Source organism: Babylonia areolata, chromosome 26 (genome assembly GCF_041734735.1).
Source record: "Babylonia areolata isolate BAREFJ2019XMU chromosome 26, ASM4173473v1, whole genome shotgun sequence".
Lineage (NCBI taxonomy): Eukaryota > Metazoa > Mollusca > Gastropoda > Neogastropoda > Buccinidae > Babylonia > Babylonia areolata.
Window position 1 is genome coordinate 44226701 of NC_134901.1, and position 25055 is coordinate 44251755.

General features: G+C 45.0%; 1 protein-coding gene across 1 annotated transcript in view; it reads right to left on the minus strand.

The window, feature by feature from the left end:
• Positions 1–19412, minus strand: part of LOC143300328 (serine/threonine-protein phosphatase 4 regulatory subunit 1-like) — a 56250-nt gene extending 36838 nt beyond the window's left edge. The window contains exons 1-10 of the mRNA XM_076613929.1: positions 19406–19412; positions 16560–16623; positions 15521–15627; positions 14821–14963; positions 14205–14376; positions 13945–14030; positions 13288–13373; positions 12085–12169; positions 9952–10056; positions 2167–2232 (exon numbers count right to left, since the gene is read on the minus strand). Of these exons, the coding sequence (XP_076470044.1) occupies positions 2167–2232; positions 9952–10056; positions 12085–12169; positions 13288–13373; positions 13945–14030; positions 14205–14376; positions 14821–14963; positions 15521–15627; positions 16560–16623; positions 19406–19412 (921 nt within the window). The remainder of the gene's footprint in view (positions 1–2166; positions 2233–9951; positions 10057–12084; positions 12170–13287; positions 13374–13944; positions 14031–14204; positions 14377–14820; positions 14964–15520; positions 15628–16559; positions 16624–19405) is intronic.
• Between the last annotated feature and the right edge of the window lie 5643 nt (positions 19413–25055).

Genomic DNA, 25055 nt, shown 5'->3' on the forward strand with positions numbered 1-25055 from the left:
TTCAAAAATTAAATACACACCAAGCTGGTGTTTGTCCTTTCAAAAATTAAATACACACCAAGCTGGTGTTTGTCCTTTCAAAAATTAAATACACACCAAGCTGGTGTTTCTTCTTTGCTTGCCTTGTGTTTGTCCTTTCAAAAGTGTTCTTTGCTTTAGTGTGTTCTTTCAAAAGTTGAACATGCACTAAGCTTGTGTCGGTTCTTTCAAAAGTTAAATGTGTTTTGTTCTTTCAAAAGTTAAACACGCACTAAGCTTGTGGCTGTTCTTTCAAAAGTTAAACACGCACTAAGCTTGTACACACCAAGCCTGTGTTTGTTCTTTGCTTGTGTTTGTTCTATCAAAAGTTACATACACACTGAGCTTGTGTTTGTTCTCTCAAAAGTTACATACACACTGAGCTTGTGTTTGTTCTATCAAAAGTTACATACACACTGAGCTTGTGTTTGTTCTCTCAAAAGTTAAATATGCACTAAGCTTGTGTTTTTCTTGTTAAATACACAGTGATTTGACATGGTAGTCATAAACAGCTTGTCTCTGTCCTCTTTCCAAAGTTAATTGTGCACTCTTGATTAGACTGATGAACAAGGCAGTAGTGAACAGCTCATGCCGGTCCTTTTCAAAGTTTGAATACAGCTACGGCCGATAACCTCCAGGAAGTAGGTAACCTCCCCTTTGCCCCCCTGACTAGCGCCCTCTTTTTCCGGCAGCCATCAACAAACATCAGTTCCAAAAGAGAAAGAACGAACTGGATACAAATGTCTGAAAAATATTTACCAACGATGCACATGCAGTCAAAAGATTACAATGGTGGATTAGGAGGGGGAAACTCATACCTTCAAATTCTATGTTCAAGCGCACAAATACATACATATTAACCCTTTCAGTACCATGGCTATTTCTAGGCTCAACAACTATTTGCCATGGGATGTTGTTGTAACATAGGGTGTCATTTCTTCCTTTTTTTTCTAAACTCTAGCAAGCAAACTACTATAACAAAATATGTATAACCTATACTTTTCTGAAAGGAAAATAACACACTATTCCTATTATCACAATTGCACATGAATATAATGATTCTGCTGTTAGAAAATCCCTACAATGACACAGACAGAAATTTCCATCCCAGGCCACCACGGTTTTTTTTGTGTTTTTTTTTTGCATACCAGAAGGGGATGAAAGCTTCCACACTGAGGCACTCAAGAGGTTAAAGCAAAAACTGAAGGTTTAATTCACACATGCACGCAGCAAAGCGGAGGACACTGATAACAAATCCAACAAAACTCCTAACAGACGGGCGCAACAGCCGAGTGGTTATGCTACGTTTACACGGGATGCAACTAACTTGCAACCAAATTCAAATTCTGGTTGCAAGGCTGGTACATGCGACTGGACAGTCTCCGCAGGATGCAACCGGCGGCGACTTACGTGCAACTAACTAGGCAACACACACGAGAAACCACGCTGCGAGCGTCTGCCAAGCCAGACAGAAAAACCTGTGACACGCGTGCCGCTTGCGTCATCAATTTCCTGTTGGAAACCGGCTGAGACGAGCGGCAAGCTGTGGCAACCGGCGGCGACCGTTTTTTCGCAGTTTAGTTGCAAGGCCCTCAAAAAATTATCGGTCTTGGAGTGGAAATAAAATGAGCCTTGCGACCAAAAATGCAACCAAAAATCGGGAAAATCCGTTGGTTTCTGAGACCAGCAGCGACAGGCCACAACCGGGGGCAACCAGTCTCCACCAGTCTCCGCCGGTTTCAAAGAGTTAGTTGCAAATTGGTTGCAAGTTAGTTGCATCCCGTGTAAACGTAGTTTTAAAGCGTTGGACTGTCAATCTGAGGGTCCCGAGTTCGAATCACGGTGACGGCACCTGGTGGGTAAAGGGTGGAGATTTTTACGATCTCCCAGGTCAACATGTGTGCAGACCTGCTAGTGCCTGAACCCCCTTCGTGTGTATATGCAAGCAGAACATCAAATACGCACGTTAAAGATCTTGCAATCCATGTCAGCATTCGGTGGGTTACGGAAACTAACACACCCAGCATGCACACCCCCGAAAACGGAGTATGGCTGCCTACATGGAGGGTAAAAACGGTCATACACGTAAAAGCCCACTCGTGTGCATACGAGTGAACGCAGAAGAAGAAGAAGAAACTCTGAACTCACCAACAGGTGCTCCAGGGTCTGCCTTCCCACAGCAGTGCACATCTTGCTGAAATAAGCAGCACACACCTGCACAACAAGCGAGCAAAGGTGGAAGTTATGCTAAGGTCCCAGTAACTTTTCACCTCCAAGGCAGAAGTTGCAGCCCTTTAACAGAATCGTAACAAGAGAGGCAAGGCCTTCAAGACTCACTTGTGATAAATTAAGTCCCCCCGCATTAATTACAGAGTAATTTCCCTTTTTTTTACTATCTGCACCAAAACGTTTGCAAAATAAATAAAAAATTCCATGCTTAGCAAAAGAAGTTCCTGTTTGAACAAAAAATGATAATGACTCCTCTTGTTGTTGTGTCAGAATAAGAGGTCAAAGTGCCAAGTTTAGAGAATACAAAAAATATAAATATAACAGTAAATGCAGTTTGCATATAATTAGGCTTCTTTTTTTAATTTTTTTGTGCCCATCCCAGAGGTGCAATATTGTTTTAAACAAGATGACTAGAAAGAACTAAATTTTTCCTATTTTTATGCCAAATTTGGTGTCAACTGACAAAGTATTTGCAGAGAAAATGTCAATGTTAAAGTTTACCATGGACACACAGACAACTGAACACCGGGTAAAAACACAGACTGACTTTGTTTACACAAGTGAGTCAAAAAGGAAATTTTCTATCTAAAATTACCTTTAAATAACATACTTACCGTGACCCAAGTAGTGCAGACTCCGGAAGGGGTCTGACATTCCTGTCCTGTGCAAACTACTATCCGCCTATGCGGAGCAGACGAAACTACGGCCGATAACCTCCCGGAAGTAGGTAACCTCCCCTCTGTCCCGCTGGTTATCGCCCTCTTTTGATGGCAATATGCCATCACCAGCGCAGCAAGCAGGGAGAACAGGAAGCGGGGAGGACGGGAGGGTCTTAAATTTGGGTCACGGTAAGTATGTTATTTAAACGTAATTTTCCTTTTAATTACACATACTTAACCGTGACCCAACTAGTGCAGAATAGCGCGACAAGGTGGAGGGCTCGCCTGTTCTACTGTCTGTGTGCTGTGATGGTCTGTTGTGCAGCTACCACAGAAGCGATGGCTCTTGCGCCATCAACCCGCAGGCGTGCGACGTCTCTCTGGTAGAAGTCGATGAGCCATCATCCCTAAAGCGATAGGTGTCCCTCAAGTAGAATTTGACGAAAGTAGAGTGTACTGTGTCGCCTAAGGCCATTTGTGCAGGTAAAGACAGAGGTCCACAGCTGTATTGTGGGGGAGGTCTGTGGACCACAGCTGAGCGGATGAGTGTCAATGCAAGGAGGTGCGCATGTGGTTTGATCTGATGATTCCACAACGGATGTGGGCCGATAGTGGAAGTGGTTTTGTGTTTGAAGGAAACTGTGGCACGAGACAGAAGTAGGTCACCGTGTTGGGCCTGCCTCAGGCATGACAGCCAGATCTGTGGAGCTCCTCCATGCGAGCTGACAGGCGATGGGCACTCCCCCCGCGTGAATGAGGCTTTTTTTTTTTTGGTGTGTGTGTGAGTGCAGTCCTCCAAAAGCAAGGTAGGGATGAATTTATGAAAATGAATACATATATGTGCCAAGGGAATAAAAACTTCCATCAGCTCAAGTGATCATGTCAGAAGTATGCCAATGACAAGAGATCGAGACACAAGAAATAAGCGGCTGTATAAGAATGTGTAGCGTGCACAGATATACCCAAGTAAATGGGTAAGTGTGCATAATCATCAATGGAAAGGAATCTGTCCATGCACCTACATATGAGATGTACATACGCATATGAATAAAGTGCCAGTACGTAGAGGCAGAGTTCTGGGCATTGTGAACAGAAGGCCGCAAATGCAAGTGTGCCTATATTGCTATGGAGGGAATCTCAATGAATAGATGTCAATGAATAGAGATAGAAATATAACTGTACATGTTAATATGAAAGTCGTCTGAACCTATCCCATAAGCACATACACATGTGTATACCCAGGGATAAGTACGCATCTATAAGTGAAAGCAGAAATGTGTATGAATGTAGCAATATATCTCATATATATGTATATATGTGTGTGTGTATATATATATATATATTTTTTTTTTAAATATGTATATAGGAAATTTTCTATCTAAAATTACGTTTAAATAACATACTTACCGTGACCCAACTAGTGCAGACTCCGGCAGGGGTCTGACATTCCTGTCCTGTGCAAACTACTATCCGCCTATGCGGAGCAGACGAAACTACGGCCGATAACCTCCCCGAAGTAGGTAACCTCCCCTTTGTCCCGCTGGTTATCGCCCTCTTTTGACGGCAATATGCCATCACCAGCGCAGCAAGCAGGGAGAACAGGAAGCGGGGAGGACGGGAGGGTCTTAAATTTGGGTCACGGTAAGTATGTTATTTAAACGTAATTTTAGATAGAAAATTTCCTTTTAATTACACATACTTAACCGTGACCCAACTAGTGCAGAATAGCGCGACAAGGTGGAGGGCTCACCTGTTCTACTGTCTGTGTGCTGTGATGGTCTGTTGTGCAGCTACCACAGAAGCGATGGCTCTTGCGCCATCAACCCGCAGGCGTGCGACATCTCTCTGGTAGAAGTCGATGAGCCATTATCCCTTAGGCGATAGGTGTCCCTCAAGTAGAATTTGACGAAAGTAGAGTGTACTGTGTCGCCTAAGGACATTAGTGCGGGTAAAGAAGACAGAGGTCCACAGCTGTATTGTGGGGGAGGTCTGTGGACCACAGCTGAGCGGATGAGCGTCAATGCAAGGAGGTGCGCATGTGGTTTGATCTGATGATTCCACAACGGATTTGTGGGCCGATAGTGGAAGTGGTTTTTGTGTTTGAAGGAAACTGTGGCATGAGACAGAGGTAGGTCACCGTGTTGGGCCTGCCTCAGGCATGACAGCCAGATCTGTGGAGCTCCTCCATGCGAGCTGATAGGCGATGGGCACTCCCCCCCTTCTGCCCCTCCCCCCTTTTTTGACGTTGTCAAAAAATGACAGCACTGGTATGTTGCCTATGCATAGAATGGCAGACATTTGGCAACAAAAGACTTGATGTCCCTGGTGTCTCTGGGACAGGGTTGTGTAATTGCCCAGGTAGGTACCATCACGAAGGGACATACGGAAGGCTTGGTGGCTTCTCTGCCTGAGTGTGGCATGTTGGAGTAACCTGCAGAAAGTTGTCGGCAGTCAATGGCTGGGTTGGATCAGGCTGTGGAAGTGCATTTCATGTGCCCACAGGCCACTGAGTCTCATTCTGTGGTGGAATTCCCAAATGGAAGAGGGCTTCCATGGGGAAAATTTTTGCTGAAGGTTCTTTAGTGAGAAAGGGGACCGGATCCATGACAGGCCTCTGGCTGTGAGTGGTGCGCACTGAGTCTGGGATGGAGCAGGGCGGGGCAGGGAGGTAAGTGGCTCAAGATGTGTTGTACTGGCTATTGACATCAAGGCACTGATCTGACATACGTTTTTAGTATGGCCAACTGCAAGGTGAGAGCTGTATTATCAGTGGTTTCTTAATTGCAAAGGGAAATCATTTGCAGCTTAGTCTTTCATGAATGACTATGTCTCTCAGACTAGAAGTCAAATTGCACTGGGACTTAGTGCTGTAGCCTTAGGCCTAGGTAGCCTTTTGGAACCGTCCCAATGATGAGTCCTAAGGCCCTCTTGATTGAGGGACCGGGGATGCAACTTGGGCAAAACACTCTCTACTATAAAATGTATAATCGAATTCCAGCCCGAATAGACTGGACAGCAGATGCCTCCTTTGCTGTTCTGATGGAGACTGTCGTACACGACTGATTATCATATACTGTTCCTAGAAGGACACCAATCAGCATGGGTAAATCAGGAAACAGCTGCTGTGTGCTTCAGGGACGAAGGTGTTCACCATGCAGATTATGTTGCAACCGTGTGTCGGAAAGACATGGTGCTTGCTTCCGAAGTGACAACAAAGTCATCCTCTGACAGGCCCTTGACCGAAGGCTGGGGCTCCATGATGGGATAGCCTGCCTAGGCTAGAAACCTCTGGAAGTGTCTCATTGGAAAGACAGTGCTTGAGGAGGAATGGCCATCTGTAACCACAGCAGTGGTTGTGTGTAGAGGCCGAAAGGATTGGGCAGGGGAGACTAAGTGCAGAAAGTGCTTTCAAATGCCAATTGTTTGAGACGTTGATGCTGGATTTGTGTTCAAGCAAGGTGATGGGGTGAACTGATGTGCTTGAATGCGGCATCTGCCGTGCTGGTATGAGTGGGCAGAAAGGTACACCCCTGTGGCTAATGGACGGTTCGTTGTGCTTTGTGGGACGCATCCGTCCTCGTCAATATGCCTTTCTCCCAAATGTAGAGTAAAACAATTATGACCCAGGCCTTCTGCTACTAGAGAGGAGTAGAAGAGATGGGCTGAGGGTGATTGTCTCCTGCCCAGTGGGCAGTTTTTGGGTCCGCTAAAACTTGTAAGGCAGGATAGACACCTCTTCATGGGAAGGCTGGCTAGGATGTAGGGCCTGTGTGGAGCTTTTGTCACAATCACAGTGGTGCAACCAAGGGTTGTTTTAGGCAAGGGGAGAAAGAAGGGATGCCTTACAAACTTGGAAGGAATGAAAGGCATGTGTGTCCAGAGTGGCACCTCTAAGTTGGACTGCCTCATCCTTCCTTGTGCAACTCCAGCCTTATGGGTGATTGTTGCAGGCAAATGAGTTGGGTTGCCTTGTCCGTCCTTGCACCAAGAGAGGCATTCTTAGCCCTGTGGGTGTGAAGGGGGTGTGTGTGGATCCCAAAGGACCAACCCCTACTGAAATGTGAAGGAGCATACATTCAGGCGTGAATGAGGCTATTATTATTTTATTTTATTTTTGTGAGTGCAGTCGTCCTCCAAAAGCAAGGTAGGGATGAATTTATGACAATGAATACATATATGTGCCGAGGGAATAAAAACTTCCATCAGCTCAAGTGATGATGTCAGAAGTATGCCAATGACAAGAGATCGAAACACAAGAAATAAGCGGCTGTATAAGCATACATGTAGCGTGCACAGATATACCCAAGTAAGTGGGTAAGTGTGCATAATCATCAATGGAAAGGAATCTGTCCATGCACCTACATATGAGATGTACATACGCATATGAATAAAGTGCCAGTACGTAGAGGCAGAGAGTTCTGGGCATTGTGAACAGAAGGCCGCAAATGCAAGTGTGCCTATATTGCTATGTAGGGAATCTCAATGAATAGATGTCAATGAATAGAGATAGAAATATAATTGTACATGTTAATATGAAAGTCGTCTGAACTTATCCCATAAGCACATACACATGTGTATACTGATGGATAAGTACGCATCTATAAGTGAAAGCAGAATGTGTCTGAATGTAGTAATATATCTCGTATATATGTATATATGTGTGTGTATATATATATATATATATATGTATATATATACATATATATAGATTTTTTTTTTTTTTTTTTTTTTTTTTTAATATGTATATATATATATATTTCGTGATTGTTGCTTGTGATAATAAATCAAATGGATAGAAGGGGAAATATTGTGATGCATTTCCTGTGGCCAATAGCCTGAGAAACAGCAAGAAAAGTGCAGTTGCTATGCAAAGATGTGTAAAGTCCCTGACTGGGCATGAGGACCCAATGAGAAACCGAAAGAAAACATCGTTGGTGGACAGCACGGGGGGCAGGAGCGATGTGCTGTGTCGGCGAAACTAACCACAGCTTCAAGCGCCTAGGTTACAAATGTGGAGTTGCCTCCCTTGGCGCCGAAAATCGTCGAAAAGGAAGGTGTCTTTAGAGCACATATCCCCCTTGTGCGACGTGTCCTCGCTGAACAGGGAGGAGTGTCATGTTGTGTGTGAGAGTCCGTGGTTCGATGCCACCGTAACCGACACAGGTGAAAACGAGCGCAAGGGGAATAATTATAATGTCCCTTTGTGCCGTGGGCATCCCAACCCGAATCGGTCGCCATCGGACGCGAGACGGTCGGGGCATGTAGCATGACGGCGCCGTAATCCAGTGTTATGGGCGTCGTGGACGAGGGGGTGACAAGTCCGTCGGCTTGCCGTGGGATGTGCATCCCCCTGTTGCTGAACGGCGGTCCAATCTCGCGAATAGCTCCTGCGAGAGGACCGACGTTCGGTTGTCAGTTGTGTGTTGACGGATAAAGTGATAGACAAGATCGGCCCGAGCACTGCCGAGAGGCAGGATCGAGGTATTAATACGTTTAAGAATTATCTTGATATTCATTGTGAAAACTTAAAAACAAAACTCATTTACATATTTTCTGATTTTTCAGGCACTGCGCACTCAATGTTGAAAAATGCAACAGACATACGTGGGGACTCTCTTTTTCTTCCCCACTTCAAGCGGGTAAAAGGCCTTGTCAGGTTTGCACGCCTTGATATTGATATATGATATAAGAGGTACTCCAACGTGGAAGTGCCAATATTAGTCTGGGAAACAGCAGAGTTAGGCAATGGGGCAGAAGAATCCAACACTGCCGAAGTTCCAATGGGGCGTGCACGTACCTGCTCTGTGGGCGCAAGGCGCGGCACCGGAAGGCAGAGTGGTGCATAATTGCTGCAGCAAGTTTAGCGATGAGTTGCTGATTGTTTGGTTGAGTAGCTTGCTGAGACACCATTAGTGGATGGGAAACAGCAGCACTCGGCGGTGTGGCAGATGGGGTCATCACCGCATAGCTTGGTAGGACCGTGCACACACTCACACTGAAGGCGAGGAGCAGTGCCGGTGCAAGGGAAATAACTGCGGCGGTCACCGGCAAGGGTGCCGAAGCAGGGGTTGCCTCCCTTGGATCGGGTGGTCCGGACAAGGAGGGGGGTGCACGCGTATGGGCAAGCGTGTCCCCTAGTGGTCCACCTTCCTCCCTACACCAGGGGAGGGCATCCCTACACGCCTCGGTCGCTATTGGATCCGAGACGGTCGAGGCAAGCCGCGTGATCCAATGTCACGGCCGCCACCACGGACGCATCCCACATATGGCCCAGTCTAACGTGCGGATCCAAGACAAGCTGCCTTTTTTTTCTTTTTTTTTTTTTTGTCCCCAAGGGATTGTGGCCATTCCATTGGTGCAACTGTGGGTATGGTAAAGAGAGGAGATCGACTCGTACACTACCGACTGGCAGGGCCGAGAAAACGCGGATCGCGTCGAGTGAGTTCGCGGATCGATAAAAATGACATGAAAGGTAACACTGACCTGAGTGTGTGACCACAAACCTCTAGAAGTCACCAGAGGAGGTGTAGGAGGTGGCGGAGGTCTGGAGTCGACCGGAGGAAGCGGAGGAAGTGGAGAAGGCGGCGGGTTGGCATTGTTTAGAGGGCCAGGAGTAGAGGGCCCAGAGTGTCAGCGAATCGATTGCGATCGCCCCTTACTTTTAGCACGATTCCCCAATCGAGCTACATAATTATGTGACCTGGTTGGAGAAATAATTTGACCACAAACAAGAACGCCAGAGAATCGACAGACAGAAAATACGAAAAAACTTAGCCGTATGAAGAGCACAGGTACAGGAGTCATGATGGCTGCCGGAAAAAAAGGGCGATAACCAGCGGGACAAAGGGGAGGTTACCTACTTCCGGGAAGTTATCGGCCGTAGTTTCGTCTGCTCCGCATAGGCAGATAGTAGTTTGCACAGGACAGGAATGTCAGACCCCTGCCGGAGTCTGCACTAGTTGGGTCACGGTTAAGTATGTGTAATTAAACGAACTTTTCAACTAACTTCAAATACACACTGGTAACTGAAAAATAAATGGCCCACCTCGCGCACAACGTTCAGAGGATCAGAGGCCATCCGGCAGAAAACAGGCAGAATGTGGAGCTCTGTGATGTCCTGGCCCAGTACCGTCACCATCCAACTCATCAACTGCAGGCCAGCGCCCGGAAACAGATCAGCATCAAAACATAATTCACTTACATTTTGTTGTTGCTTTTTTTTTGGGGGGGAGGGGGGAGGGTGGGGGGTGTACTTTTTCCTTTCAAAGAAACAGGATAATTGAGAACATTCTGAGAGTGCAGTAACCAGTCTAACATTCTGTGCAGTATGGGGACATATAAAACTTTTCTTCACCTGAATTGGATGTCCACCTACAGATCCTTTCATGCTGGCCCCTACCTCTTGCGCGCATTTTATTTTTGTCATGCCATTTGCACCTACCCTAATTCCTTGTCAACATAACTTTTTTTTGGTCCAGAAAAACATTTTACAAAACCAACTGCCAATCACTTCTGTAATTAAGCTGAAAAAGGCCAAGCTGAACACAACACTTTCTTGCACAACGATCTTTGTCCTCCAGTATCTCAAATCAGTTATGTCGCTTGTAGCCAAATCAACCACAAAGGCCTTTTGGCTTATCTGTCAGTTCTTAAAAACAAACTATGTTAAAGGGTCGATTAAAACAATGTTGAAAGAACCAATTCACTCACTTCTCAATCCACATAAAAAGTAAAAGTTTAAAACATTGAAACAGCATAAAAATACCACATCTGGGACCATGTGAAATTCAAATCCAATAAAAAGAACATTGTCCCTCAAGAACTGGAAATGGGTGTCCAGGGAGAAATCCCAGAACAGGATCTATATGAACTGTCTGTGTCCTCAACAACTCCACATACAACTGGAAAAATGGCCCAAACCGTCGTCTCTCGCACTTGTCCTCTTTAACAGCACCTGAAGACAATACTCTGACACATTCAGCAAACCATCTGTCAATGGGGCAGCCGAACTACTGGCCATTTGTTGCCATTTCCCCACTTCAGCTCACCAAAGCTGCTGTGATATGATTTGTAATGCAACATATCTCAGTAACTTTGATGCCATAGTTCGGGGTACCTTTTCCCTGTCCCAACCACAATCCCCATGACAGTACTCACAGTCCACACGAAACAAGTCGCGTCATCAGCTTATGCATCCAAACTATCCAGTTGCTTTGTAAACACTGCCATCCTATTAGCCAAGCTCTTCCCAACACTGCCTTCAATGACAGGACTCATCAGGCAGTATGACAACTGCTTCCCTCAGCACTCCATGACATGCCAAAGACAACAGAAACAAATTCCCATCTCCTCCAAACAGGCTGATGACGTGATCTGCCAGCTCATCCAAGCAGGCTGTGATATGATAAAATACACACATCACAACCACCTGAACGCACTGGCAAACCACCCTTATCTCAAACTCTGCTTCATCGCATCAGCAACTTCACCAGGCATAATAAACAGCAAGCCACCCACTCTAGAAACAGCAACAGTTCCTTGTCAACCCACACACAAGTGATCTCTCTGCGAACTAAAACCCACCTTCCTACACCTTTCACTAAAGGAATCCCTCAGGACCGATTTCCCCTGTACCATTCGTAAATGGTAATCCTTCAATTGATTGTGTTAACACTTATCAACCTCATTCTCTGGCAAACAGACTCCGCAATTGCATCCTTGCAGCAGAAATAATGAAGAACAAAGTAATTTCAACAAAACTGACCCATTTTCTTTCCCCAAAAGCACAAACCAGCACCATTTTGCCTCACATTTCTTCTGTGCTCTTTCCAATACTGGTTTTCCCAGATCAAAGGATGATAACAGCAAACACATTTAGTTTTAAAGGTAGCAGACTGAACACCACACACCAACAGCACGCCCCAACCACCCAGTGAAGTCTGTCCTGAGGGAAGAAGAGTCAGGCCACAGGCTCACCAAAGCAGGCTGTGATTTGAGTACACACAACAAAGTCACACCCACTTTGACGAACACGTTAACCCACAACTGTCCCCACATCCTTTCACTGTACAAAATTTGTCAATTCCCATGCAGCCCCAAACTGTATTTGATGCAACAGAGACAAGCAAAGGAGTACAATTCCTCAAACAGTGCAGACTGGCAGAGACGGGGAACTCACCAAAGCAGACTGTGATTTGAATCTCCAACAACAGATCACAGTCACCTTGGCGCGTCCTCCAATCACTTCCACGCTTCTCATAAACCTGTTATAATTCACCTTCACTACTGCCACACCATCAGGTCAATGACGCTTCTGCCCATTCTATCCTCTTCCAATAACTAGACAAACCACTCGACCCCAATCGGTAAAATAACAAACCATGCAGGTGTTCACAGCATGCAAAGAAGAGATGAGAAGAGCAGGCAGTAAGCTCACCAAAGGAAGCTGTGATATGACTGCAACTACATTTCACAAGCTCTTTAGTGCCCTTTCTGGCTACTAGTCCACACCGCACCACCATCGCTCAGCCATAACATTCTCCACTTGCCAACAATCAGCACCTGCGTAACAGTTCCAATCTGATCACTGCCATCTCACCAACTCTGGACTCCACCGAGAACAAGGTCACCTGGTCTTCACCCTACGTCCTGCCCCAACAGCTGGGGAGAGATGGATGGTGGATAATGATGCCGATGAGGTTTCCTTATCTGTCAGACGGGATGTTTCCATTTTCTGATGAAACCGAAGCAAGGAGGGAAGTGAGCACCGACAGTCAACAAAAGGGAAACTCTTCAAAGCTGGCTGTGATACGATCATGCCCACGACATATCCCAACCACTTTGACGGCTCCCCTCTTGTGCATCAACACTTTCCTTGCTTTCATTCACCATCGACTGATCCCCTCTTCACTGAACTGACTTCATCCACAATACTTCCAACACAACCGTCAACACATTCTCTGTACTAAACACAACAGAACTTGTACACAAACCCACAAGCCATTCGATTCTTGTAAGCCGTCTGCTCATCAAAGCTGGCTGTGATATGAAATTACAAGTACACATCACAACCCCTTTGACGAGCTTACAACCAACCCACTGCTTGGTTTCACTGATCACACGTCTACCAGGGCTCCCAACACAGATCCAGGTCCACCAATACACCACCACAGCTAGCAGCTCTCAACACTCATCCATCCAGCTCTCAACACACCCGGAATTTCCATCCAATATGCAGTGCAAGCTTCAGAACGGTCACCGCAAGTGGGAAACTAACCATGAAGAGAGCAAGCCAACACATCCCCAGCACCGATGACCATGAGACAGGGCAGTAATGATCCAAGCAGGCTGTGATAGGACCTTGCCCCACACACATCACAACCACTTGGTCACTGCCACCCCTCTCCTCTCCTCCACCTGCAGCCCCCAGGATCCATCAAGCCACAACCCCCTCACACTGACGTTCCTCTGACCAACATCAACACGTCTTCCACCTCTTTCTACACAAATTGCTCCTCCACCTTTCCTTCAACCAGTTCCTCCACCCCTCACTCTGAATCGCACCAAAGCACCCAACAAAGAAATGCAAACTTGTAGACGCTTGCTGCCCTTGTGATGATCAAGTGACACGTGATATAAAAGACAGAGTAATAAGATGCTGTTCACCATGGATCTCACTACCCATGTCTTTCACACCAAAAGTCACCACTGAACTGGGCACACCATCATGTCCTTTCCTCCATCTTAGTTCATGCAGCAGTTTCCACAGCTGGACTGTTTGGATACCATCTCTGCACAACCAGACACCTCCAAAACATCTTGCTTTCAGAAATACTTTCAGGTGTTGGGGACTTTAAAAAAAAAAAATTGACCATTCCAAAACTTGCGGTCATTCCAAATAACCATTCATTACTTAGTATGAATTTCTAACAGGCACGACTTTCCTATAGTTAATCAGTTCGGCCTACATTAACTAACATTTTGACAATTTATGAACATTAATTTGCAAGAAACAGCAACAGAGTATAACAGTACTTACAGCTATAGCACTGAAACGGATATCTTCTATGTAGACTGGGTCTGCCAGATCCAAGACTCGGTTCATCACATGGACTTCTATATCACCTGCTCAGACAATGAACAGGCTCACCAGATCATTCACCACCAGATCAGGAACAGTTTCAATCACACCCGTTGTTCACCCAACATTTGCTTTTTACAAGGTACAGTCTTTCTTTTAGTTTTGATGATAAAGCATAGCGTAATTAAATTTTATTTTAAGATGGTGAAGAAACTTACACTGACATATCCTCAAATGTGTGGACACCTGCACCTCTACATCACTTAGACGGTCTATTTTGACAATGTGCTTTTTTTCTGAACCCCATGCAGAAAGACTGGTCAACATACCTTTGCTCACCCCTTTCTGTTCCATCATCCGAACCAACCCAGCATGGGATGCTTCTCGAACCTGCAACACAACAGTCAAGCATATCAATAATGTATTCCTTATAAAAATGCACTTACCCTGTACTGAATTAGTTTGCACAGGACAGGAATGTCAGACCCCTGCCGGAGTCTGCACTAGTGGGTTACAGTTAAGTATGTGTAATAGGTATTCTGCAGGATTAATTTTTCTTTGTAGACTTCCATCTCACACATGGTTTGATATGATCCCTGCCCTGTGAACACCATTCAATACAGAAATTTACAGGGAACAAGAACTCCTCAACCAATTTTTTAAAAAAATCGCAAAACGAATTTCATTCACTTATATACTTGCATTTATCTTGAATTCTCTCATGAAGGAGCAAAGTGCACCATTTGTATGCAGAAGTTTGGACAAATGTTAATTTCTTCACAATCTCCAACAGCTGGGAACAGTGTCCACCAACAGCTATGGAAGCAGACTGACCTGACGACTGCTGTGCTCCAGGCAGCGCACCACCACGTCCAATACGTGGGACACCACGATATCTAACAGCTGGGGAACCGTCCTCTGGTAGTGGTCAATGATCCCTGGCAGCTGATCCAACAAGGCCACCCTGTCCTCTGGCGCTGTAAAACGTTTCACTCGTCAAAGCATAGTTCTGTTTTTTCTTTCTGTTGTTCCACCACCACTTTTAGGGAACAACCTTCAATACCAAAAACATGGAAATCCTGGAACTGTGTGTGTATGTAGCCGAGTACCATTATCTCCATGTGAGTAATATTAACTGCAAATTCTTTTTAGGCAGAAATATACATATTACTAGACAATTTTCAAACATACATCCATAAACAGCCAGTATTTGAGTGCCAGCAGACCAGAAGTCTTATATGTAGGTCAAGCATTTTACACTTGTGACGGATATATGTGAACCAGTCCAGACCAACCAAAACCACAGTAAAAATATTTTAAAAGGGCAAAGTAAACAAAAAGCAAAAAAAAAAAAAAAAAAAAAGCAACTGTCACATCTGGACTACCCTCTCCAACAACAAAACCCTCATAAATCAAAGACCACAACTACTTGCTCTCAAGGGAACTAGCCAATGAGGTTATAAAACTCAACTCTACTGGCACCACCACAGACACCAGAATTTGTATCAAGGCCCAGTGACGCTGTACCACTCACCAGCATCATAGGATCTGGTGTCCAGCATTGTGAGGAGCACCAAGCACCTGCCCTGGTCATCTCCAGCCGCTTTGAAGTCTTCCAGCATGTTCCACTCTCTGCCCCGACTGCACACATCCATTTCTATCAGTTTATTTCACAGTGTTATTCAATGCCCCTTTCTCTACATCATCTAACAAGGGCAACTACCCTGTCATCTGGCCGTAAGACTCCAACCCATACTCAGCATGGAATTGTGGGCCACAAACCACAAAAATCCACTAAGTTAACTGCAGGCAGAAATTTTTTTCCAAAAAAATGGGTGGCCCTCTCAGTGTAGCAAAGCGCTCCCTGTGGAGAGCTGCCTGAATTTCACACAAATTTGTTGCGACAAAAAACGCAATGGAATGGTCTTGATGGTCTCTATTTTCTTGGTTTGCCATTCATTCTCAGGTGGCCTGTACAGTTACTCACAAGTTAAAATAATAAATTGAGACGAAACGTAAGTTTCAAACCAAGTGTGAGCTTTCCAGTATTTACAGGAAACATTTTCTTCCCCCATATATTGTCACATTTTTCAGGTCTTATTTCTTACAGACACAAAATTCCTACGTGTCACATTTTTCAGGTCTTATTTCTTACAGACACAAAATTCCTACGTTACACCCAAAGTGTGTGCGTGTGCGTGTATGCGCGCATGTGTGCGCGTGTAAACAGGGCACTTGCCAGCTCATATTTACTTTCCAAGATATCTGGAAATTAAGCATCTGGTATGCCTTGAGAAAATTTCATGTACTCACTTCACAGAAAAAGCTGCATTTTGAAATCTCTCTTCACAGGTCTGCACACCACGGCCATAAACCACAACCACCTTCCTGTCACAAAACCATCTGTTTCCAAATTCACATTTTTCACCAAAATAATCAAATCCACACAATATCAAAAAATTAGAGCGATTTTTTTTTTTTTTTTGGGGGGGGGGGGGGGGGGGGGGTTCTTTTACTTGAGGGTGGGGGAGATCTGCCAGATACTTGACTGGATCACAGCAGCTATTGCTTACCTGTACAAAGAGCCCTCGGGATCACTTTCTAGCGGCTGGGGCTGCATTTTGTCGTCTTGTTCACCTGAAAAAAAAAAAGGGGGGGAAAATTTTCAACTTCTCTGGCACATCATCCTCGTATCTTCCATAATTCCAATACTACACAGGCAATTATTTGCACTAGACAGAAAAAAATTCTGCCGAAAGCCTTTCTAAGTTCATTCCCCAAACAAAATATGTGGGGTTTTTTTTAAGGCTTTAACATACCATGACTAACAATACAGTTCAAAAGAAAAAATATTTCTTGGTGTATACACAGAATAGGTTTCAAACGTCAACTCAATGCTTTTATTCTTCATGATATATTCAACAGCTCTATGAAAAAATGAAAACTGGGTACAATTACGACAGTTTCCTCTTCCTTCTAAGACTTTTCAGTGATAATGGCTGGGGTAGACCCACAAATATTTACTACAGTCCACAAACACATTTCCAGTTATCTAAAGTATCCTGACACATAATCAACTTTTCACTAATTCAACAAGAGTTCTTCCTGGCAAAAATCAAAACATCTATTTTCTTCAGTTAACACTTGGGAAAAAAAAAAGACCAAAAAAAAAAAAAAAAAAAAAGGACCACAAAAAAAAAAGACATACACTTGAAAAAAAATCAAAAGAAAAATCTATTCACTGGCTTCAGTAAATTTTTACTTAGGGGGAAAAAAAGGACCCATTTCACCTAAAAAAAAAATACTGCGGACCAAACCAACTTTTTGCACGGTCAAGTAACATAACAAGCATTTATCAATGACTCAATGAAGCTGAATAAAATTACGAACTCCAGTCTTGCCTCTCCAATCAACTCTCCCAAAAAAAAGCCTTCAGAGGAAAAGCTTGCACAGCAAAGGTGTTTTCTATTCATATGCAGATTCTTACAAATAATTCATTGGCAGAATCATACAGATATATCAGATATTCGATAAGGTATGACTTTTCAGTCTACGGTCATGCTGCCTCTGAAAGTTTTCAACGGCGATGTTACCAGGAAGATTGAGGAGAGCGGTTCACTAGACTTGGAATCTCACACCGAGTCTGAAAAGAATGAACTTGATAACGTTTTCCTCTGTTCACATCCAGTGAATCACAAGCAACTGCAAGACAGCCATACAGGTGGCATAGCATGCAGAATGGACCAAAGAGCTACGGTTCTATGGACCAAGTTTTGAAATATAAACTGTTCCAGCGGATGGCAAAGTGGACAGGACGGAACGAGGAGTGCCAAGTTAATGGCAGAAAAACTGTTTCCAATCTTAATTCTGATTCTCTCAACTACCACTGCTCCAAAATCATCCAGGGTCGACCATCAATGTGCACTGCCAACATCCACAGCAAGGACTGCATTAAAACTAATGCCAAATATACTAATTCACCAAAAAAATACAGAGTTCATCATGAATATATAAACCACATAATTTACTCAGTGCATCACCCTACTGCATCACCATACCATTAACACTGAAAAAAATTTATCCCATGAGCTTGAAAAAAATGCACTGCTTCTCACTCTCAGCTGAATTATAGGCAAGTTTGTTGGTTGAAAACCTGAGTCATTTTTTGTTTGCTTCTTTGGGCTTTTTTTTTTTTTTTTTTTTTTTTTTAAATCCAGTGCATTTTCTCTCAACATGTCAAGTACAAAAACTATTCAGTAAATCATCTAGAATACGAGTTTAAGAACTAATGAAGTAGCAAAACACTAGGTTGAACCTGAAAGCTGGAGCAGCAGGCAATCAAAATTCAACGGGAGAACAAGAAACCAAGTACATGTATGTCTGGCGTGCATGTGAAGTACACATGACCCGAGAAAATCTAGGCTACATTTCACATTGACAGAAAACCCGCCACGTGCTTCCCCCAGCTGACTACTGTCATGGCAAACAACGCGTACAAAAAAACTTTTTGTTCCTTTTTTTTTTCTTCTTAACTTTCATCCTTATTCTAATCGATTCAGTTCCTAAGTACCAACTTGTAAGTCGTGTCGGTTCTGAAGTATCAACTCGTTTGCTCATGTCGTATCTCTCGAGTCCGTTCACACGCTATCACACCAAACCGGCGCGGTCACGGTACGCTCGCTACTCTGCCTGCACTCGCACTGCGAGGGAAAAAAAAATGAGTGAGTGAGCTGACCTGATTTCCAACTGCGCACACATGAACCCCCACAAAAAAAAGGAGCAATTAGTCATTGTATGAATCATACGACGCTATAGTGACATCTTTCCTGTCTGATTCAGCTATGTGTTCACCTGTACATCGCATAAATGCTCCACGCTCTCGCCACACAACCTCTCAGCACCTCTCCCCATTCAAACGCATTCTAACGGCGGGAATCGCGCAGGCAGACCAAGTTCAAAAGGTCGTCAGGAAACCCCTGTTGGTCACATGACCAGCTCCATCATGGTGCCTTTTTCTCAGCTTTCGTGAATATTGTGTTTGAATTCCTAGCCAAAGTTTCACAAGTAAAACTGACATTTCACGACTTCATGTATGAACAATAATAAATAAAATGTAACTTAATTTTATTTTGTGAATATCTGCCACCATGTGACCTTTCCATTGTCAAGATGCAGGTTACGGCGCGAAACGATATGAACCTTTGGATGGAGCACATTTTCGAGATTTGTGATTCTCAAACCACGCCAGAAACGTGACACACATTCAGTGAGAAATAAAACAAATTAATCACCATCACTAGCATCATTAACAGATTCATCTGAAAGGAAGTTGACATCTGAAATAGAAAACGTATACATTTGCAACCACGCGTGGTTGAAAAATTCGAAGAAACACACGAAGCGCTGTTAGTCCACTCACCCGCCATGTTGGAAAAACCACGAGGTATGTTTCCTGCACATTGATTGGTCGAGTTCAGCGTCATCTTGAATGATGATTGGCTCACATCGATTTGTTTTCTTCCAGCTCACGGAATGAACCGAAGGGCTTCACGAAAATGGCCGATGACTCATAAACTCCCTTGTCCTTGCGTAAAATTATACTCCACTGAATGAATGAAATACGCACGATTTACCAAAACAGCTGATTTTACGTTCATATTCAACTACACGCTCTCATCTCAGCTGTGGTATTATATGCAGCTTGGTACAATCCAGCTGAAATAATTTACGAAGCACGAAAACTGTCTTGATTCACGAACAGCACACAGTCGAGTGTTGTCGCGCGGAACAAAGAGCCCAGTCCCTGACCAAAGCTGAAAGCCCACCCATCCTGCGTGCACGCCAACCGGCTCGCGCTTGCCGTACACAAAGAAGCCACGTTCATCTAACGGTTCCCCATTGTCTCGGTACCGTTGCGGGAGCTCTCAGCCAGTGGAAAGAAAAAAAAATGGCAGTCCGGCGTTTTTAGTACTTCTCCATGTGACCTATTTTTGAATTCTCTCGTTGGAGAGTTTCCAGTCCCCAGCACTAGCGTGGTGGTATTTTGGAACAAAGAGAGTCCAGGGTAGGGGAACGGTTCGGCTGACTGTGCAAGTGATGACTGATCGACACATTTTATCGCTTTCTTCTTTGTTGTACAGCTTCAACAGCCCAGTTTTCATTGGACGACTTGAAGGGGAGGGGAGGAGGGGAGAAGATGACCCAAGTGCTGGTGCCGATAGAGGGAGTGCGTGTGGTCAGCGTTCCCGCCGTCCACAGAACTGGACAGACTTTGGACGCAGTAACTTTAATGTTTGGCGTGTTCACTGGAGCGTGTAATTACTGTTCCCGCCACTTTGCCAGCGTGTGTTTGGCTGTGGCTGTGGCTGTGAGTTGCGTGTGTCTGTGTGAGTTTGGGTGTGTGTGTCGGAGTCCCCTCCCAGCCCGTCCCAACACCGTTTGAGTGACACAAAGGACCCGCCTTTCGACGGAGTCCAGCCTTCTGGTTATACAGTTATTTATATCACTTCACTCGGGACAGACCAGACAGCGACTCATGTCAGTTTTCACCAATATTTCCTGCGACCGATGTATTGATTTGTTTATTCATGCTCAGTGTTAGTCATTCGCACATTATACAGTTCCGCACACCCCATTCCTGTAAACATATAAGAGGATTTATAAGTGTATGCGGGCTTAATATCTAGGCCTTTAGAGGTGATGCCAAATTGATTATAAACTTGACAGTTAATTCGGGAGTGGTATTGGGTAGTAAACACCCGCTGACGTCCAGTCTAAATGTTTAATCATAAAATTCCGTTTTTCAACCCATCCCTGACTATACAATACAGCGACATCCACATTTCTTCTTCCCCTCCACTCCTTTGTGACTGGTGGAGTGAAGGTCCACGCCTTGTTGTGAACACTGTTCATCCGTATTCAGGGGAAGAATTGTGGATATTGAATACCATGCTAAGTCACACGTAACAGGTCATTAATAGTCAGTAATGACGGCTGACCTGCCAATTTGAAGATTGAAGATATACATTTTCTACAAGTACACCGGCAACTCTTTAAACTCAAAATTGTGGGGAGGAGGAGGAGAAAATCGAGAGGTGGGGGGGGGGGGAGATGTGGGGGGGGGGGGAGGGCCTCAAGTACCGCCATTGCCCTCTCCAATAAAAGCTTATTTCGGCCATCCATGAACACAATTCCACCATTTTCAAAGGAAGCTAAAAAATAAAATAAAAAATTTAATTTAATTAAAAGGAGTAAGATTCCTAACAGGAAATTTGACAACTGAACGATCACGATTATTCAGTGATAGAAAGCAGACGACTGTTGGTGAGACGGAGGACAACTGACGAACAAGACCCCAAGAAAATTTACTTCGACTGAAAATCAGGCACAAAACCTGAACGGGAAGGACAGGGGAGTGGGGGGGGGGGGGGGGGACTTTCCTGTCAGGATTCCGGAATCAATGGGTGAAGCATGTCCTTTCTTCTGCGTTCGCGAGTTGCAACTCCCATGTTCACTCATAGCTACGAGTGGGTGTGACTTTTTTTTTTTTTTTTGCCTCACCATAAAGGCAGCCATACTCCGTTTTCGGAGGTAGCATGTTCTTTCTTACCCTCCACCATAAGTTTGCAGTCACCCCGAACTGACAAATCTTTGAGGATATCGCGATAACTGAGCAAACTGAGGTCACTGGTGAGCTTGATCGGTTATTCAAACATAAAAGATAAAATACGGGTGTGCAGACCAATAGCGCACAGGGAGGGGAGGAGAGGGTGAGAAAAACCAATGCTGTAACCCCCCTCCTATCCCCCCCCCTCTCTCTCCACCCCTCCACCATCACCTCAATCTGTCTGGGGTCAGTGGGCCGGGCAATGATCTTGGGACAGTTGACGGGCAGTCGGTGGACAAGCCGACTGTTCTTGTACTGTTTGTTCTGACCTGAACGTGGATGAGAGAACCCGCTTGAATTATGACCAGCATGTTACTGCTGCCGAGTCTAGCACTGCTATTATTTGCCGATTATTATACATCAGTGTATTCAGGGCTCAACTTCTGGAGACATTTTCCCTTGCAACACCTGTGGGAAGTGCTGCGCATCCAGAATAGGCCTCTTCTCCCTGATATGAGGGCACACACCGACAGATAAGCCTGTCTGCCAGTTAACTCATCCGTCGGACCGACGGGGGACTCCAGTGTATGCCTATATTTATTTCCCAGGGCCACGGGGAAATCACGAGTCCATTCAAATAATGAAGCAGCAGTTTCGCCGGACAAAAAAAGATAACGGTTACTGAACCCAGAGAAGGCGAACACTTGCTTTTTTTTGTTGCTTTTTTTAAAAAGTTTTCTCCCCTAGAATAAAATAAAATTATGTTCAAACCAAACCAGCATGAAATAAAGCGAATCATTACCTTTGAACTACTGCAGCACCATCTGATCTGCCGAACCGTGACGCAGGATGATCCTGGGACGAAGACCATGTATCTTGTCATGGGGTCTCTGTGTGTCTGTGTGTGTGTGTGTGCGGTTCGGTTCAGAGCAGGACTCATTATTCTCCTACCTGTTGTTCTATTTTCAGGCCTGGAAATAATCAACTCACTGCCAGGAGAGAGAGAGAGAGAGGAAAAAACTCATTGGCTGAATGTTGTGATGTCGTACTGGACGTGAGCTGCAGCTCACTGACCCCTGTGATGTCCGTGCAGGCTGACTGCAGCGTCTTTTGGGGGGTGGGGTGGTGGGGGGGGGAGGGGGGCGTGGGGGGGGGGGGTGGTTCAGCAGGGGAAAAAAGAAAAAGAAAAAAAAAACCCAGTCCTCTGTCACGTGACAATTTATGTGGTAAACTTTGGTTCAACTGCAACCAGAATAAAGGGACGTCAATGGGTGTTTGACACATTTATTTGCTTGCATCTGCTACCTCTACCCACCCCTTACCCCCCACCCCTCCCCTCCGCCCCACCTCTTCTTCTGCCTGTAAGTGTCGCCACCAAAATGCCGGCCCCCGAAAACGGAGAATGACTGCCTACATGACCGGGGGAAGGGGGGTGGTGGTGTAAAAAACGGTCATGAATACCCACAGCTCACGAACGAAGAAGAAGAAGAAAAAGCAAGCGAGGTGAAGCAATTTGTTATTGTCTGCTCTCGTTGTGGTTTTTGGAACATGCCTGAGTTGGTTCTTCATCTGGGACCGGCAGAAAGACAGCGACGAACTGTAAGGGAATGTGGTCCTTCCCGGACTGTCTTTGAACTGTTTTCTCAGTGAATGTCTAACACTGCTTGGACATTGCCGACTTACCCGGATTCAGTGTTCAAACATGATCAGTTTCCTTCAATTGCGCTACTGCTGCTATTTCTGCAGTACTGTTGCAGCTGACAACAACACTGATGACAGTAGTAGTAGTAGTAGTTGTAGTAGTAGTAATGATAAATATGATGATAATAATAATGATGACGAGAATGATCATAATCATACTACTACAAGTAATGATACTAATGAGATGAAGGTGAATAAGAATAACAAATGACACACATTTATATGTTATCTTTCCGCACGTAAAGTTCACCGACAGCACTTTTCATGGACACACACACACACACACACACACACACACACTCACATACACACACACACACACACACACACACACACACACACACACACACACACACACACACACACACACAAGAATGACAGCATAGCATCAAAGACGCTTCCCAACGATACAGTTACCGTATTAATCAAATAACGGAGACTTGGTGTGGAGGGGGCGGGGGGGGGGGGGGGGGGGGGGGGGGGCAGGAGGGGGGGATAAGGGGGGGGGGGAGGCAGGAGGAACACTACTTCCACCTCCCCAGCATTCTACTACTACTCCACTACTACTGAGTTGAGCTACTGACCACTGCTGATGAGGACGGTAACATCTACTACTGCTGCTGATGCTGATGCTGTTCTTCTTCATATTTCTGTTGCTTCTACTACCGCTCCTGTTGATCAGTACTGCAACCTTCTGCTCAATAAAACTGCTGTTCATTCTACTGTTGCTACTGCTGATGCTGCAACCATCACTAGTGCTACTATACCGCCGGACTGCCACCGTCATCTTAGCCACTACACGACTACTGCTGCTGTGACTGACTAATATCACTTGATGATGCAGCTTCTTCTTCTTCTTCTTCTTCTTCTGCGTTCACTCGTATGCACACGAGTGGGCTTTTACGTGTATGACCGTTTTTACCCCGCCATGTAGGCAGCCATACTCCGTTTTCGGGGGTGTGCATGCTGAGTATGTTCTTGTTTCCATAACCCACCGAACGCTGACATGGATTACAGGATCTTTAACGTGCCTATTTGATCAACTGCTTGCATATACACACGAAGGGGGTTCAGGCACTAGCAGGTCTGCACATATGTTGACCTGGGAGATCGGAAAAATCTCCACCCTTTACCCATCAGGCGCCGTCACCGTGATTCGAACCCGGGACCCTCAGATTGACAGTCCAACGCTTTAACCACTCGGCTATTGCGCCCGTCGATGATGCAGCAACTCAGTAATGCTGCGCCCACCGCTTAGACTGTTTTAGTTGTGCTTTTTTGGTCGTGTGCACTGATTGTTCGTACAGATACGCTACTTTACGAGTTGTCATAGTTAAGACTGACTGATTTCTCACAAGCTGTCACGACGGAAACCTGACACTGACAATGCCATACGCATCATTGATTACTGTTCATACACCTATCGTTTGCTTACTTTCGTACCATTTATTGGACTGACGTAGTAGTATACATGCTGCGGCTTCGTGATTTTGTTAGTTGTTTCAGCTCTTTCAGACTGAACTTGAAGACATTTTGAGTATACTGCCTTCAGTGAGTGGTGCCATGTGGCCTGTGTGTGTGTGTGTGTGTGTGTGTGTGTGTGTGTGTGTGTGTGTGTGTGTGTGTGTGCGCGCGCGCGCGCGGGCGCCCGTGAGAGAGAGAGACAGAGAGATAAATATTGAAAGAGATCCGTTCATGAATATTCCTCGCTTGAATTTGTCGTTCATCATAAGATAAATAAGCTTTCGTAAGTTCACTTAGC